At 40.9% G+C, this 17,197-nt stretch overlaps 1 protein-coding gene across 1 annotated transcript in view; it reads left to right on the top strand.

Moving 5' to 3' along the window:
- LOC114663776 (cytosolic non-specific dipeptidase-like) overlaps window positions 1-17,197 on the top strand; it is a 42,672-nt gene that overhangs the window by 17,311 nt on the left and 8,164 nt on the right. The window contains exons 5-9 of the mRNA XM_051935714.1: window positions 1,634-1,722; window positions 1,818-2,015; window positions 4,229-4,313; window positions 11,847-12,007; window positions 15,148-15,312. Coding sequence (XP_051791674.1) covers window positions 1,634-1,722; window positions 1,818-2,015; window positions 4,229-4,313; window positions 11,847-12,007; window positions 15,148-15,312 — 698 coding nt within the window. The remainder of the gene's footprint in view (window positions 1-1,633; window positions 1,723-1,817; window positions 2,016-4,228; window positions 4,314-11,846; window positions 12,008-15,147; window positions 15,313-17,197) is intronic.

The following is a 17,197-nucleotide window of genomic DNA, read 5'->3' as shown; positions in this document are numbered from 1 at the left end:
GCGGCCCGCTGCTTCTCTTCTTTCATCAGCATCTTTTCATGTTAAAACTGATTAAGTCAGTGTCTGTGTTGCAATTACTTAGTACGTTTTCCTTAATTTTTCACTTAAGCTGGCACTTAAGTCTTCAATCTACCTCAAGAATGATTTAAGATATAAAGAGGAAGGGGAAGTAACTGCGAAGGTGGTAGGGATGTGAATGGCAAACATACATATGCGCCACATGGCCACCCTGCTGGTCGCTGCCGAGGGTTGATTCTACAATAAAATAAAATAAAAGAGGAATAACCTTGGAGGTCAATTGTCACCCCAAAAGCGGACAGAAGATGTCATGTAGTATATGTGTACTTAATTTCAGGTCAATAGGTGAAATGGTTTGCAAGCTACAGGTGATTTAAAATCCTGGACAGACAAATGAACAGCTACGGTAGCGTATTATATAAGAAGATATATATTTGTAATGAGTAATCCACAAAGGGAGAAAATGAATCACATATTTTAAAATACTTTTTTATTCCTAAGCTTTCGACAGCCTACCAGGTGTCATCATCAGAGGTGTACATCATCATATTTGCAGTGGATTCGGAAAGTATTCAGTTCTCTTCACTTTGCACACTTTATTGTGTAGTAGGATTAATTTTAAATGGAAAAAATCTGCAATTTGTGGGCATCAGTCATTGCATTGCATACTGTAATCTTTTTAGTTTGCTAATAAAAGGTGTCATTTTGCTTGACTTCTCGTTGCATTCTGTGCCTAAAAAAATCTCATTATAATAATAATAATTCATTACATTTATATAGCGCTTTTCTCATTATGAATGTGTTATTTGAAAAGGTGCTCTGTAACAGAAAGGCTGACTGACTAAAGTAGTTGTAAATTCTTATATTTAAGGAGAAGAGCACCTTAATATATTTTGCTTGTTTTTTGGATTTTTAGTCTGTGTGACCCGTAGGGGGCATTGCAGTTCCCCACATTCCCAACACAAAAGGTTCACTAATGAATGGAGGTTTTTTTATTGTGTGAAAGTCTTATAAGGAAGAGTTTGCCACACCACAACCTCAATTACAATTATAATACACAGCACCCTTGTCTCCACTGTTCTGCTCCTCCAGCAAGCTTTGTCCTACTCTTCCTGACTTAAGCACGGCTGCTCCTTTTTTCCTGCACCTGTGAGTACTTCTGGGGACATGAAGTTGTGGCTTGGAAGCACTTCTGGGTAAGGCTGAAACACCACCATGTAGGGATTCCCAATTCCCCCTGGCTGACCCCAAAGAACCCAACATGGCTCTCCCCTGGGACTACTCCACCCAGCATGCCCTGTAGGTATCTGCATGGGTATCCCAGTTTGGGTAGGCTGCCACCCAGTGTCTTGGGGAAGTAACCAGCATGAATAAACTGTCTTTCCATTACAATGACCTCCTGGCTGGGTAAGGATCCATGTTTGGTCCCAGCCAGGGTGTCCGCCCATGCACACCGTCCCTCACATCTAATACAACTTGATGGCTTCTCTTTAGACGGACTGCCCTCTTTCTCAAATCTTCTTTTCTTCCCCTCTGTTATATTGGACCACCTTTATTATATAAAACCCAAATTAGCTTGCCTTCTAATTTTACAATTTGTCTTTCTTACTGGCAGGTAAACTTTATGGAAGGGGAGCCTCAGACAACAAAGCTCCTGTTCTTGCTTGGCTACATGCAGTTGAAGCTTACTTGGCCGTTCACAAGGTACAATAAGTCGCTGCCTTCTGACACCCTTTGTAGAAGATTTTTTAAATCTGAATTATTCTAACCTGCAACAATAACTTGTATGGGTCTTCCAGGAGCTTCCGGTGAATGTAAAATATTTTATTGAAGGAATGGAGGAAGTTGGATCCACTGGCTTGGATGAAATGGTTGAAAAACTAAAGGACAGCTTTTTCGGCGATGTTGACTACATCATCGTCTCGGACTGTGGATGGCTTAGTACCAAGCCAGCTGTCACCTATGGAACCAGAGGAAACTGCTATTTCCTTGCAGAGGTATGCATAGTTTTAGAATATTTAGTATTGGAGGAAGAGAAAAGAAATCCTGGGGTCCACATGTCCATCTGGGTATCCCATCTACCTTCACCCTTAAAGGAATACTCCATCGAAAAATGATCTCTTTGTTTGTCTGTTACTTACCTCATATTATTTGTGATAATGGCCAGGAAAAACTTGAATGCTTTTGTTTTTATGGAGACAGGAGATCACAAAGTTTATGACACAACATGGGCCGACAGAGAACAGCCGCAAACGATATCAAAACGCCCATGAAAAAAAATCTCAATTCATTTATGGCACACAACCCTGATGTCAGATATCCAGTCACCTGCTCACAACATTCCTGTGTGGACTGCGGCAGACAGCAGCAGAATTTAGTTAAGAATTTAGTTTATCAGGAGATAAATTGTAACCAAAGTAACAAGCAGAGAGTCATAAAGTGAAAAAGATCAAACACGTGTAACAAAAATTTCGGTCAAGTAGAGAGTGGAGAAAAATTCAAAAACCATTAAACAAACACGGAACCAGAACCAAAACGGTAAATCATCGTCAAAAAGTAATGCCAGAATTTGATAACCAGAAATATTTCAAAAGAGCAAAGGAATAACAGTTTTTAGGGTTGAGTTAAATCCAATGAAGGACATCTAGCAAGTGCACGACACCGTCTTCATATTCCAGATATGTTACACATCTCACACTTTGTTAGTTTTGCCTAGAAGCAGAATAACAATCGTCAACAAAAAACACGCAAAATGGCAGTGCCCATAAGAAAATCAAAATGGCATTTTGGGCAAGTGTCACTTATTTTAATCATCCTTAACAAATTATCTGGTAAAAACATTAATGTGACCCTAAGATTTCTAAACATCTACAACAAACTCCTGACCATGACTGCTCCAAACACGTTATTTTGATAAAACAAAATTTTAAATAAACGAAATCCTTCATTAATTTGAGAGAATAATTTGGAGGTAGCAGTAGTTAGGTGTTTTGGTTTGCAGTGCATATTGAAATATATAAGCATTTGTTTTAGATGTCATGAAGAAGAGCTGCTGAAATGGTTAAATAAATGTACTAAGAGGAAGGTTGGTGTACGTAATGCGCACATTGTACGATTAAGAGATCAGCAGATGTCCTGTGAGTGGACAGTCATCACATACCGGTACACAGAGGCTTCAAGGGTAACACGAGCTGAACATAAAGAATATGAGAAGGACAAGAGTGTAATGGAATAGACGTTTACTTTAACAAGTCACTTGGGTGTAAAGCAATGAATCAATCAGAGTAAATGTATGCATTAATCAGCACTGTTATTTAAATTCAGTTGTTTATATCATTCTGACCATTCTGTAACAGACTGCTGTGATGGATGCTCCCTCTTTGGCATTCGCTGTAAAAGTGAATAAACGACCCAATGGATGAGCTTCCTCCTGCCTGATTATTGATTCAAAGGGGTTTTATCAGACTTGTCCTAGTAGAGGATACGTTTCTTTCTTTAACTAATATATCGATTTCTGTCACATTAATGCCTGGGGAGAGTTTGAATTGAAGAGTCACCTCCTCCTACATTCAATGGTTGATAAACCACAATGCTGCATTTCTGGGTGTGTAAAACTGCAAATTTAGTTAATTTAAGTATAACACAAAGCCCCATAACTGTATTATCGTAGAATAAACATGTCCAAGATGCAAACAGTAGTTTACTAAGAGGACATCACTGGTGACATAACCACCGCATCACTACAGCTACAGTAATATATTATAGTGCTTATCCAGGCTGAAATCGAATTGAGCTACATTTGTGATAGAATTTAATAGTTATATAACCCCTTTCAAGTGTATCCATTCTGAAAAGCCAAAAAATGCCTTAATGCTCTAGTGAACAAATACAGAATTTAAATACATTTTTGTTATGTGTCTGCAATTTTGCTGAGCACTGCTTACTCCAATAAAGAAAACAATATACGAGGGACGTTCAAAAAGGTTCTTCACTTTTATGTTTTCCTTGGAAATGGTGAAGGTGGCAGGAGTAGTAATTAGTTGGTATGACGCTGGGAAAATTGCATTGCAAACGAAGGTAACTATGTAGAAAAGTGATGTCATTTGTTTTTTGAAATTCTTAATAAACAGAGGTAAAAAAAGTGCAGAAATGTTTTGAATGTCCCTCGTATCTTTATGGCACTAACTTTAATTTCTGATTTTGATTAAAGGTAAAGGGTCCAAAGCTAGATCTACATTCTGGTGTCTACGGAGGAACAGTTATTGAACCCATGACTGACCTGATTGGGCTGCTAGGTACTGTATGCTTTTATGTTATCACGGATAAGATGTTAGCCGAACTGGACCTTCAGTATGTTACTCTTTGACCTGATGATCAGTTGAGTCTTTAAGCAGATATGGTTCCACTCCTGTGATGAGTTGCCCAAGTGCCCATGGCCGTTATGTGCCAGCCAGGTTTCCTCCACTGCCTTGTGATCCCTTTTGATGTCTTTTTGTTCATGTTTGATCCCTTTCTTTATGTTATGATTGTTATTTATGCTCATTATTTGTATTGTTATATGTTTTAAGTGGGTGGCGCAGTGGTAGCGCTGCTGCCTCGCAGTAAGGAGACCCGGGTTCACTTCCTGGATCCTCCCTGCGTGGAGTTTGCATGTTCTCCCCGTGTCTGCGTGGGTTTCCTCCGGGCGCTCCGGTTTCCTCCCACAGTCCAAAGGCATGCAGGTTAGGTGGATTGGCGATTCTAAATTGTCCTTAGTGTGTGCTGGATGTGTGTGTGTGTCTGTATGTTCTCTGCGGTGGGCTGGCACCCTGCCCAGGGTTTGTTTCCTGCCTTGCGCCCTGTGTTGGCAGGGATTGGCTCCAGCAGACCCCCGTGACCCTGTAGTTAGGATATAGTGGGTTGGATGGGTATGTTTTCCATTAGTTTTATGTATATTATTTGGTTTCTCTGTGCCCATGCTTGTTCTTTGTGTTTTGTGGGTTATCCCGTAAGTCCATCTCTGTCGAGAGACGGCCCTCAAACCAATAAACGCTGAGGGAACACACAGTTGCTGGTGGTACATTGCATGCACTTGATGGTGGTGAGTCCTCCTAGAGCAGGGGTCTCCAACCTTTTTTTCCCCTGAGAGCTACTTTTACAAAATGAAAATGGCTGAGAGCTACTCATGTTTTCTAATATTTATTGTCATAGCTTATTTCAACCCAAACAAACTGAATAAGCTGGTTTTGCCTGAACATTTACAAAATGTTGGTGTCCACAACTCACATTTTGCATTAAAACATCACAAATATTTAGTTCACCTGTAAGTGCATTTTGTATGTCTAGTGTATCTCACACTATTGAATTAAAACATGAATACTGTCAAAACAAAACAATGCAATTTCAAATACACAGATATGACTTAGTCATTTGTCATTATGTTCCATGTCACTGTGTCACTTTATTCACAGGTCCAGTCGCACGTGTGATGTGTTTTTGAGTTAGTCAGATGACTTTCACTGAGGTGTATGGTGGATGGAGCCACTGAGGTTCACTCTTCTGGCGTCATTTAAATGTACGACTGTCAGTCTTGTTCTGAACTTTGATTTCATGACATTCATGTCAGACTCACAGAGGTATGGAGACCCAAACAAAGCAGACATTTTCAGATCTGCTTAGTGAAGATTCTTAGAGTTATCTGGCTCTACTAAGCTCCAGAAATGCTGAGAATGCTGCTGAGACTTTAACTGCACATTATTTTGAAGGTTTACTAATATATCATATATAAAATCCAATGTCTCTCTGTCTGTTCGCTTTTCACGAGAGAACTACTTAACGGATTTACATCAGGTTTTTTCTATAATTTGCTAGAACATTCCAGTTGATTTTGCGACTTCTCTCATTTCGCTATGTATCAGAGTTCGCTTGCGGTACCAATTTATTTGCGTGAATCCAAGAAACACGCAGCACGCCGAGGGAAGGGGTCTTCCTCACTCACTCGCCAGCTTCGGGGCGTGTGCCTTAACTCCACTTAGCTAGCGAACGAGACAGCAATTGAATTCAACTTTGTTTGATATTTAAAATAAAGTGTTACTTAGGACTTGATCAGTTCGATATTCTCTTAAGTGTATGCCACATTGACATGATAGATTGCAATTCAGATTGTGGATTGTAATTTTGTGTAAAAAGGATCATGATATGATTTTTTGGAAAGATTGCCCACCCCTAATTTGACTAATTAAGGTTTCAAATTTCTGTAGGATTCATTAACCCTTTGTCGAGCTACTTGGAAAGGGGTTACGAACTACCGGTAGCCCGCGAGCGACGTGTTGGAGACCCCTGTCCTAGAGTATTGCTTTGCTTTGCCCTTTATTGGTTTACAGGTTTTTGGCCTCTTTGCTGTTTTTTTTTTTGCCTTCTCTCTGGATGTGTGCATTGGCACTTGTTTGCCTCTGGGTTGCTTATTTGTTAAAGCAACTTCATTTCAAGCTCAAGCTTTATAACACACTGATGAGGCCTCTGCTGGAGTTCTGTGTGTAGTTTTGGTCTCCAAGCTACAAAAAGGACATAACAGCACTAGAAAAAGTCCAGAGAAGAGCGACTAGGCAGGGCTTTGAATTAAAACTCCAAGGTCCATGATGCCCTGCTGAAATTTGGGGCACCTCCATGTTGCTGAGAGGGCTCCATCTGGCGGCGTGGGGGTATTGGCCGGGATAAACTGTCGGCCCTATACCACAGTGTGAAGTGTGGCCGTCAGGTAATGCAGTATACCGATGTCTATAATAATTGCTGGGAAATGCAATTTATTGCATGAACGTTATTGTCAGCGAAAATATTCGTCGGTGTGTAACCCGCAAGTACCTGTATGTTTAACCGGGTTTTCGATTTAACTCTGGAAAATGTAGCGTACAAGTGGCCATGGGTAAAAACAGGGCCTGGCAAATAATCTCTGATGTTATTAAACGTTTGTTGTTGTGACTTGGTCATCAGTCATTGGATGATAAATTAGACTCGACTGCCAATACTGATGCTCTGTGTAAGAAAGGACAGAACAGGTTATACTTCTTTAGAAGGCTGGCATCCTTCAACATCTGCAATAAGATGCTGCAGATGTTCTATCAGACGGTTGTGGCGAGCGCCCTCTTCTACGCAGTGGTGTGCTGGGGAGGCAGCATTAAGAAGAAGGACGCCTCACGCCTGGACAAACTAGTGAGGAAGGCAGGCTCTATTGTAGGCACGGAGCTGGACAGTTTGACATCTGTGGCAGAGCGACGGGCGCTAAGCAGGCTCCTATCAATCATGGAGAATCCACTGCATCCACTGAACAGGATCATCTCCAGACAGAAGAGCAGCTTCAGCGACAGACTGCTGTCACCATCCTGCTCCACTGACAGACTGAGGAGATCGTTCCTCCTCCACACTATGTGACTGTTCAGTTCCACCTGGGGGGGTAAACGTTAACATTATACAAAGTTATTGTCTGTTTTTACCTGCTTTATTATGAATCTTTAATTTAATATTGTTTTTTTGTATCAGTATGCTGCTGCTAGAGTATGTGAATTTCCCCTTGGGATTAATAAAGTATCTATCTATCTATCTATCTATCTATCTATCTATCTATCTATCTATCTATCTATCTATCTATCTATCTATCTATCTATCTATCTATCTATCTATCTATCTATCTATCTATCTATCTATCTATCTATCTATCTATCTATCTATCTATCTATCTATCTATCTATCTATCTAGTCATACAATATGCAAACAGGGAATTGCCTACGCCGTAATATAAAGAGAATATCTTGCTTTGAGGCGTCCGTGTTACGGAATCCCTGTAGTTTTTCCATCATAATGTTTCTTGTTGTCTGGCAGTTTTCCGCTGCTCTTCAGAAAGGTTGTGTATGTAATTCGTTATTTCATTCACTGTCTCGGTGCAAGACTAGCTGTCCGTGACCTTCTGATAATGTCGCTGTGTGGTTTGTCATACGTGGTCTTTGTTGTTGCCTGTGCTGGTTTGTCTGGCGTGATGTTGATGTTTCTGCTTCTGTGCGTTGGTGTGAGAACGTAGGCTGGCGAGACCGTTTCTGTTGGTCGCCACTAGGCTGTATGTCCCTCTTCATTTTATCAGGTGGCTTACGTTGAAGTGAAGGAAAAAGGAGATGTAAAATGGTGGTGTCATAATGTAGTTTCGGTCAATAACAAAATTTACACCGAATAAACAGTCAAATACCACAGTCAATAACTGGTCACAATGAAGAATTGAAGACTTGAAGCTAAGCCTAAGACCAAAATTCTGCTGGGAACGCGGATTCCTGTCTATTGTTTGTGGAGGGATATAGTAGTTGTGGCAACCGTTGTTTATATCAAACACGGATGGACACAAGCGGATATTATGAAAGAAAAGACAGGGAGACAGACTGTCTGTTACTTTTTAGCCAAAGATTGTGGATATCTCCACCATTGCTCCTTTAAACCGATATGAGTGCTTAGGTACCTAACTAATGATTAGTTGTTATCTGTTACGTTTAGTATCTATAAATCTCTGTAAACACACTGAGCCAGAAACACTCACTGAGCAAATTCTTAGGATAACTATACAAATACTGGGCAGGGCTATCAAAACAGCCTCTGTCCTTTGTGGCATGGATTCCACAAGATGTTCGAAACATTCCTTCGAGAGTCTGGTCGATGTTGACATGACTGCATTGTCCGATTTCTGCAGATTTGTCAGCTGCACAGTCATGCTGCGAATCTCCGGCTCCACCACATGCGAAAGGTGTTCTACTGTTTTGACATGTTCACGAAACCAGTTTAAGATGACTTTTGCTTTATAACATGGTGTATCATCATGCTGGAAGTATCCATTAGAAGATGGGTAAATGGCAGCCATGAAAGGATGCACGTAGTCAGCAGCAATACTCAAATAGGCTGTGGCATTCAGACAATGATTGATTGGTATTAACAGGCTCAAAGTGTGCCAAGGAAACATTCCCCATAACATTACATCACCACCACCAGCCTGGAGTGTTGCCACAAGTCAGATTGTGTGCATGGATTCATGGTGTTGGCACCAAATTCTGACCTTACCATCTGTGTGCCTCAGCAGAAATCAAGATTTATCAGACCAGGCTGTGTTTTTTCAGTCTTCAGCTTTCCAGTTTTGGTGTGTCTGTGTCCACTGCATCTTTAGCTTTCTGTTCTTGGCTGACAGGAATGGAATCTGACGTGGTCTTCTGCTATCGTAGCTCAGTCACCTCAAGGTTCAACGTGTTGTACATTCTGAGCTGCTTTTCCATTCACCATAGTTGTACAGAGGGGGTTCTCTGAGTTAGCGTAGTCTGTCAGCTGAAACGACTGATGCCATTCTCCTCTGACCCCTCTCTTCTGTATGAAGGTTTGACACTTACTGGAGCTTATTGTTTCTCACACCATCCTGAATAAACTCTAGAGCTGGGGTGCTCAACTCCAAGTCATGAAGGCCACAGTGGCTGCTGAGTTTTGTTCCAACCCAGTTGCTTAATTAGAAGCCAATCCTCACCAATAACAGATCTTATTTAATTTCATGGCTTGTTAGTGTTTTAGCTCTACCATGTCAGTTCGTTCTTAAATCCTTTCTAATGATACGTGCATCATCTAAGTGATTTGAAGTCTAAAACGGATGAGCCATTTTCAGTTCTTCTCTTTCTCTTCAGTTTCCTTCGGAGTCCTTAATTAAACCAAATAGTGAATACCCACAGGTGGAAATGGAGACGAGTTAGAGGTAGAACCGCTGGTTCCTTTGTCATTTGCATTTTATTGCTAATAAGGAGCAGTTAAAGCAATGAATACAGCTGTTTAAGACTAAAATAAGCAATTAAGGGTTGAAAATCTTGACAAGCGAGACTACTAAAATGAAGCAGAATAAACGTCACTTGAACAATAAGTGTGTCATGAGCAGTGAATAATTTCTCAGGAAGCAATTGGGTGGGAACAAAAGCCTGCGGCCACTCACTGCGGCCCTCTGGGACCGACATTGCTCAGCACTGATTTAAACGGTCTGAGTCTTAAATAGCAGATAAATAAAATTAAGTTAATTATTAGGAAAAACTAGTCAGTAATTAAGAAAATACTTAGAATGAAAACCTGCAGCCACTGTGGCTCTCCAGGATTAGAGTCGGCCGCCCCTGCTCTAGAGACAGTTGTATGTGGAAATCCCAGGAGATCAGCTCATTTGCTTCTCGGGTCCTCCCTGTGTGGAGAGTGCTTTGTGTAGTGAGAAAAGCGCTATATAAATATAAAGAATTATTATTATTTGGCACCTACAATGATACCATGGTCAAAATCACCGAGATCACATTTTCTTTTTCACATTCTGGTGTTAGATGTGAACATTAACTGAGGATCCTGGCCTGTATTTGCATGGTTGAGTGTATCTAACTGTTTAATGATTTATACATGCTCTGTTACTGTCTATGTAAACACTCTGTGCCAATCTACGGTGAATTCCCATATAAATTAACTCAAATGAGCTAAAACAAACATACCATAGTTATTTGATTATAAATAACTTATAAAACAACAACAACAACATATTTCTATAGCACATTTTCATACAAACAATGGAGCTCAAAGTGCTTTACATGATGAAGAACGAGAAAAAAAGGCAAAATAAGATTTAAAATAAGAGAACACTAATTAACATTGAATAAAAGTAAGGTCCGATGGCCAGGGAGGACAGAAAAAACAAAAAAAACTCCAGACGACTGGAGAATAAAATAAAATCTGCAGGGGCACCAGACCATAAGACCACCCAGCCCACTCTAGGCATTGTACCTAACATCAATGACCTCAATCAGTCCTCATGGTATTCAGGGTTCATATGGAAGAACTTGATGATGACGGTCACATGAACTTCTGGCCTTTAATCCATCAATGTAAGGATATCACGGTGCTTTGATCAGGTGGTGGTGGAGCAGATTGCCACCACAGAAAACCGGAAAAAGAACAGAAGAGAGAGTAGGGGTTAGTACGGATTTTGGAGACACCATGAATAATAATGATAATTAATTGAATATACAGAGCATCAGGATTAAACTAAGATGAAGCTCTGAGAAAGCCATGTTACAGTAATGTGTTTTCAGCAGTGTTTTAAAGTGCTCCACTGTATTAGCCTGTGAATTTCTATCAGTCAGCTATTCCAGATTTTAGGTGCATAACAGCAGCAGGTCGCCTCACCACTTCTTTTAAGTTTAGCTCTTGGAATTCTAAGCAGACACTCATTTGAAGATCTAAGGTTACAATTTGGAGTGTAAGGTGTAAGACATTCCAAAATATAAGCGAGATTATTTAAGGCTTTATAAATCATAAGCAGTATTTTAAAGTCAATTCTAAATGACACAGGTAACCAGTGTAGTGACGCTCAGACTGGTGTGATGTGCTCGGATTTTCTTTTCCGAGTTAAGATTCTAGCAGCTGCATTCTGCACTCGTTGCAATCGATTGATATTTTTTTGGGTGGTCCTGAGAGGAGAGCGTTGCAGTAATCTAATCGACTGAACACAAAAGTGTGAACTAATTTCAAAGCATCTTTCAATGATATAAGAGGTCTAACTTTTGCTATATTACTTAAGTGAAAAAATGCTGTCCTAGTAATATGATTAATATGTGATTTAAAATTCAGGTCAGAGTCAATAGTTACCCCTAAATTCTTTACCTCCTTCTTGACTTTTAATCCTAATGCATCAAGTTTATTTCTAATAACCTCATGATATCCATTATTGCCAATCACTAAAATTTCAGTTTTCTCTTTATTTTCACATCTTAACTGCAGAACAGAAATAAACAGAGAAGAAATCTTTTATTCACAGACGCCCTCATTGATGCAAGAGGCCGCATTCTGATTCCTGGCATTAATGAAGCAGTGGCACCACTCACTGAGGAGGAAAAGAAGATGTATGAGGAAACCGAGTTTGACCTCGAGAAGTATAAAAATAAGATCGGCGTTGAGCGCCTTATGTATGACACTAAGGTAGGTAGGTTGTTAAAATATTTCATAGAGGTGGCATAAATCCAGAGCAGCAACTATAGATAATACTCTGTACACTGACACTGCTGACTCCATGACTCCCCCTTGGGACTTTTTAATTTTATTGTGCAACAATATGGTATCTCTGTATATTTAGTTTTTTTTCCCCCCAGTTTATTTACACTATAGACACTTTTATGCTGAAACAAAAGCAAAATTGTATTTTAACTCAACAGAAAAAAACTTTGAAAATACTGCATTGTGTAAGTAGTTATCCATTTGTCCATTTTTTAAACTTGCTTATACAGAGTAGGGTGTGGCCACCACGGGGGTACTCCAGCTATCCAAATACATGACACACACACACCCACGCACACACGCACACACACACACAGCCTTAGACAGAAGTATGAAAGTACAAAGAGATTTTATTGTGGGAAACTCTTCTCAGGCAAGCATTTCCCACGCCACAATCACAATACAAATAAAAGCACAAGCACACAGCAATGTTTCCTCTCTCTTTCTCTTTCCATCACTGCTTCCACTTCTCCACGCAAGTGCTGTCCACCTTCCTCCTGGCTGGCTCTCTGACCAGTGGCAGGCAGTTCCTTTTATGTGAAACCGGAGAGTATTTCCACTCTCCCATAATTGTGGTCTGGGAGCATTTCCTGGTTAGGCTGGAGCCCGACAAGGTACTACTCCCCACAGCACCCCCTGATGGCATCCATGGAACCCAAATGGGACGAGTCCATAATGCCCTGTGGGAAACCGTGGTGCCACCACAACCCAGAGGGGCTGCCATTTAGCAGTCCAGGGTAGATAATGTCCTGTGTATGCTCTCTCCCTGAGTCTTTTCCAGCCAAGGGCATCCTGGATGGGCCAATGCCCCAGCCGTCCTCACAAGGGTCAGCTGGAGTCTATCCCATCAAAAATGGAGAGCAAGGTAGGAATAATTCCTGTACAGGGTGCCAATCCATCACAGGTGAACACACACACACACACTAGGGTCACTTTAACAACACCAGTTCACCTAACCTACATGTCTTTGCACTGTGGGAGATTTCTTCTATTATGACACAGATAAATGGGCCCTGGCACAAGCATTTGCATTTTAAAATCACATAATAATTTATAATAATAATTCTTTTTTCACTACTCAAAGCGCTTCAGTGAATGGTACCTAACGTCATAACGTCACGTCATAAATGTAGGAAGGATGGGTCTTTGCGTGTGTTTGAACTGTTAACATTTGAATGTGATAATTGCATATAGTGCTGAACTGACCTCTCTGTATTATTGTTGCCTCTGCATGTCCTGGAGTACAAAAGAAACAGCAACATGTGGGGACTGGCAAGATCGGGGGAAAAAAACACACGGTGTTATGCGAATGAATATGAATAATATAAATAATGTTGCATCCGTGCCACAATGTTTTGCGAAATGTACTATACAGGTCATAAAATTAATAATTCCAAATATCATATATACCTATGTCTCTTTTTTTTTTTTTTTTAAATCATAGACCATAAGTTGTATACTAATCCAGCGTGAGCAGGAACACTCAATAAAACTGAATAGAAAAAAATCAAGTGATGGTGAGATACGAAGAAGGCAGATTCACCAGCATTTGAGTGTCAGCTTTTATCCCTCCAGATCAGAGAATGTCCAGTTCCATTGCCTCAAAACACCACTCACATCTACAGTTACTCCCAGTTTCAAATAAAAACTAACAGCGTCAGATCCCTAGGGCGGTAGGATGTATCGCGATCGTGACTGAGAGAATAAAAGTGAAAAAAAATGGTAACTTTCACAAGTCCTATAAATGTACACTGTCTGTTACAGATGCAAACCAAATGTATGTGTGTACTGTATAATATTAACAATAAGAGCAGCTCACTACTGAAAACAGCAAATACAGGAGGCAGATGGGATTGAACCAGGGACTCTTGATTACAAGTCAGCAAATCTTACCGCTACGCCATGGAAGCTGTTGTATCATCCTTAAACCTTTTGTGAAAGTGTTTATTTGATCTTTGGACTTCAGGCTTCACACATTATATAGTTTATGCCAACATTTTGACATCCATCCATCCATATTCCAACCCGCTGAATCCGAACACAGGGTCACGGGGGTCTGCTGGAGCCAATCCCAGCCAACACAGGGCACAAGGCAGGAACCAATCCCAGGCAGGGTGCCAACCTACCGCAGGACATTTTGACATTTACTACTAAAATATAACAAATGTTTCTGTTTTAACGATGTGTTTACACAGATTAGTATAGAAACGGAACACATATGAAATGCATGTGTTCCAAATAACGATCTATTATTTCCACTATAAAACTCCAGCAGTTCACTCCCAGATAATCAATCAAGGCATGAGCTGGGAGAAGTTTGTGCACGGTCTGCGGCGGTGGGGGATGGAATAGCAGGCTGCTTGCTGCTTGTCTTAATCGGCACATTTACAGGACAAAAGACGCTGAGGGAGAGGTGCGAATGGATTTAAGTTGGGCCGGATCTACGAGTTTTTGCGTAGGCTCTGGTAATTCTAGTGTTAATGTTTGGAACATTAAAATCATGATCCACGGGGTGGCACGGTGGCGCAGTGGGTAGCGCTGCTGCCTCGCAGTTAGGAGACCTGGGTTCGCTTCCCGGGTCCTCCCTGCGTGGAGTTTGCATGTTCTCCCCATGTCTGCGTGGGTTTCCTCCCACAGTCCAAAGACATGCAGGTTAGGTGGATTGGCGATTCTAAATTGGCCCTGGTGTGTGCTTGGTGTGTGGGTGTGTTTGTGTGTGTCCTGCGGTGGGTTGGCACCCTGCCCGGGATTGGTTCCTGCCTTGTGCCCTGTGTTGGCTGGGATTGGCTCCAGCAGACCCCCGTGACCCTGTGTTCGGATTCAGCGGGTTGGACAATGGATGGATGGAATCATGATCCACTATTTTATTTGCTTCCTTCCTAAATGAGAGTATACTGTATCTGGGAAATATGCAGGGTCAATCACAAATACATTATCAACCTATCATAATTTCCTCTGTTTCAGTAGCACTTCTAGCAGTTCTTTAGAGGGGCCCATTTTTTATTTGTCACTTTCTGATTTGAGGAGAAAACCTTTCTCTAATTGTGTGTGTTTTTAATGAACAGGTTGATATTCTTTCCCATCGCTGGCGATACCCCACCCTAAGTATCCATGGAATTGAAGGCGCATTTTCTGCTTCTGGCACCAAGACTGTTATACCAGCAAGAGTGGTTGCAAAATTTTCAATTCGTCAGGTGCCTAATATGGATCCTAAAATAGTGGAGACACAGGTAAAGACATTTAGCACATTAATCAAGTAAAGTCAAATGGATTTTATTATCATATCATCTATATGTGTACCAAATAGTATTCCCCAAGGCCATGGTGCAACATAAGCCAGAGCAACGATGTTACATACATAAGTGATCCTCAATCACGGTCCTGGAGGGCCGCAGTGGCTACGGGTTTTCATTCCAGCCAGTGTGTTAATTAGAAGTCAGTCCTTGCTGATAATGATATTTGGTGTTTACCTCTATGCCTTGTAAGTGCTTTCATTCATTAAATACAAATTTTAGTTACTTTGTAGATCAGAAGTCCTCAGTTACAGTCCTGGAGGTCTGCTATTCCTGCAGGTTTTCACTTTAACCAATTTCTTAATTAAAACCCATTTATTTACTACTAAAGCAATACATTTTTTGGGCTTCATTTTAGTTCTCTTGCCTATTTTAGATTTTAGCAGCTGCATTTAAGTTTTAATTGTTGCCTGTTTTCTTAACCAGACATTAGCTAATAATGAGATGCAGATAACCAATAAACCAGCAGCTTTCCAGCTAACATGCTAACATTGAGGTATCTGTGATAAAAAGTGTTTATAAATGAATGAGAGGGGAATTGGAAGGATCATTAAGTTTAAATCTATTCTGGTCCACAAAACACATGGATAATGTTCTCACAGAAGGAAACTCTACAGTGTAATTAAAAGTTCTCTTAACAAGCCAAAGAGTTAAATACCAAGTTTCAAGATCAGCATGGACTGCTTCCTAATTAGGAAACTAGTTCGAATAAAAACCTGCAGCCACAGCAGCCCTCCAGGACCGTGATTGAGGACCCCTGAGCTACTGTAAATAATGTACTATAATTATGACCGAATGACAAGACTAAGAAGCCAGAAGAAAAGTTGGGGTGTCAACTGGGCAACCCCGTTTAATGATTGGAGCAAACAAAAGAAGAGAGACTTTTCTTAGCCTATTTAAAGATACTCCAGTGGAAGCTCAGCCTCTGCTGGTGTCCTGGTTCCAAAAAAATGCCTCCTTCCAGGGATTGTCCATTTTTATAGCATCCTGGGTGAAAGAGGCAAGCCTTCTCCGGGTGTTGTGGATGGAGCTAGCTGACACCCTCCTGGAACTGCACTGCTTCATCCCACTTTTCATCCCACAGCACCGAATTAGGAGCCCCTTTCCTTGTCAAATTCGTTAAAGGGGTGGCCCTCTCTGACAATGAATCGGCTATAATACCCTGCCAAACTTAAGAAAGCCTGGATTTGCCTCTTGGTTTTCGGATGGGACCAGTTAAATATGGCATTAAGTTTGGTACATTGGGGAAGTACAGTGCCTCTGCCCAAAAATTAACCCTAATATTCACCTCAGATAAACCAAAGAAACATTTTTTGTATTAATTGTTCAGCTGGCTTTATTAATTGTTAGTAACACCCCACATACCTCTGCTTCGGCGATTTGGGCTTGTTATTGCCCCACCTGGAGTTTTTCCTCTGCATAAATTCTGCTACATCTTGTGCCTCACTCATGATTTGAATTTTCCCTCAGAAATCGTGCCAACTATGCCACTGTAAAGGAGACAAGAGCACAAAATAAAGGGTCTGGGACACCCAGAGGCAAACCCCGTATATTAAAGTTACACAAAAGCAATGCGTAGTAATGCCCCAAACCGAGACATCCTTGAAATCAGTCAGTCTGCCCAAAATTCAGTTGTTTCCTCTTATGATGGATTCTGAGAGGAAGAGACTGGTGCAGGTAGTCTAACCCCGGAAACGACGTCACAGTGGGAGAGGTGTCAATCTTCCTTTCTGCAGGAGGGGAAGGAGAAGAGAGAACGTTATTACACAGTGCCCCCTCATCTCTAGACAGTAAATTACACTCACACAATCCTAGGTTGTTC

The sequence above is a fragment of the Erpetoichthys calabaricus genome, chromosome 13, assembly GCF_900747795.2.
Source record: "Erpetoichthys calabaricus chromosome 13, fErpCal1.3, whole genome shotgun sequence".
Classification (NCBI taxonomy): domain Eukaryota; kingdom Metazoa; phylum Chordata; class Cladistia; order Polypteriformes; family Polypteridae; genus Erpetoichthys; species Erpetoichthys calabaricus.
This window is presented reverse-complemented; position numbering and strand designations above follow the sequence as displayed.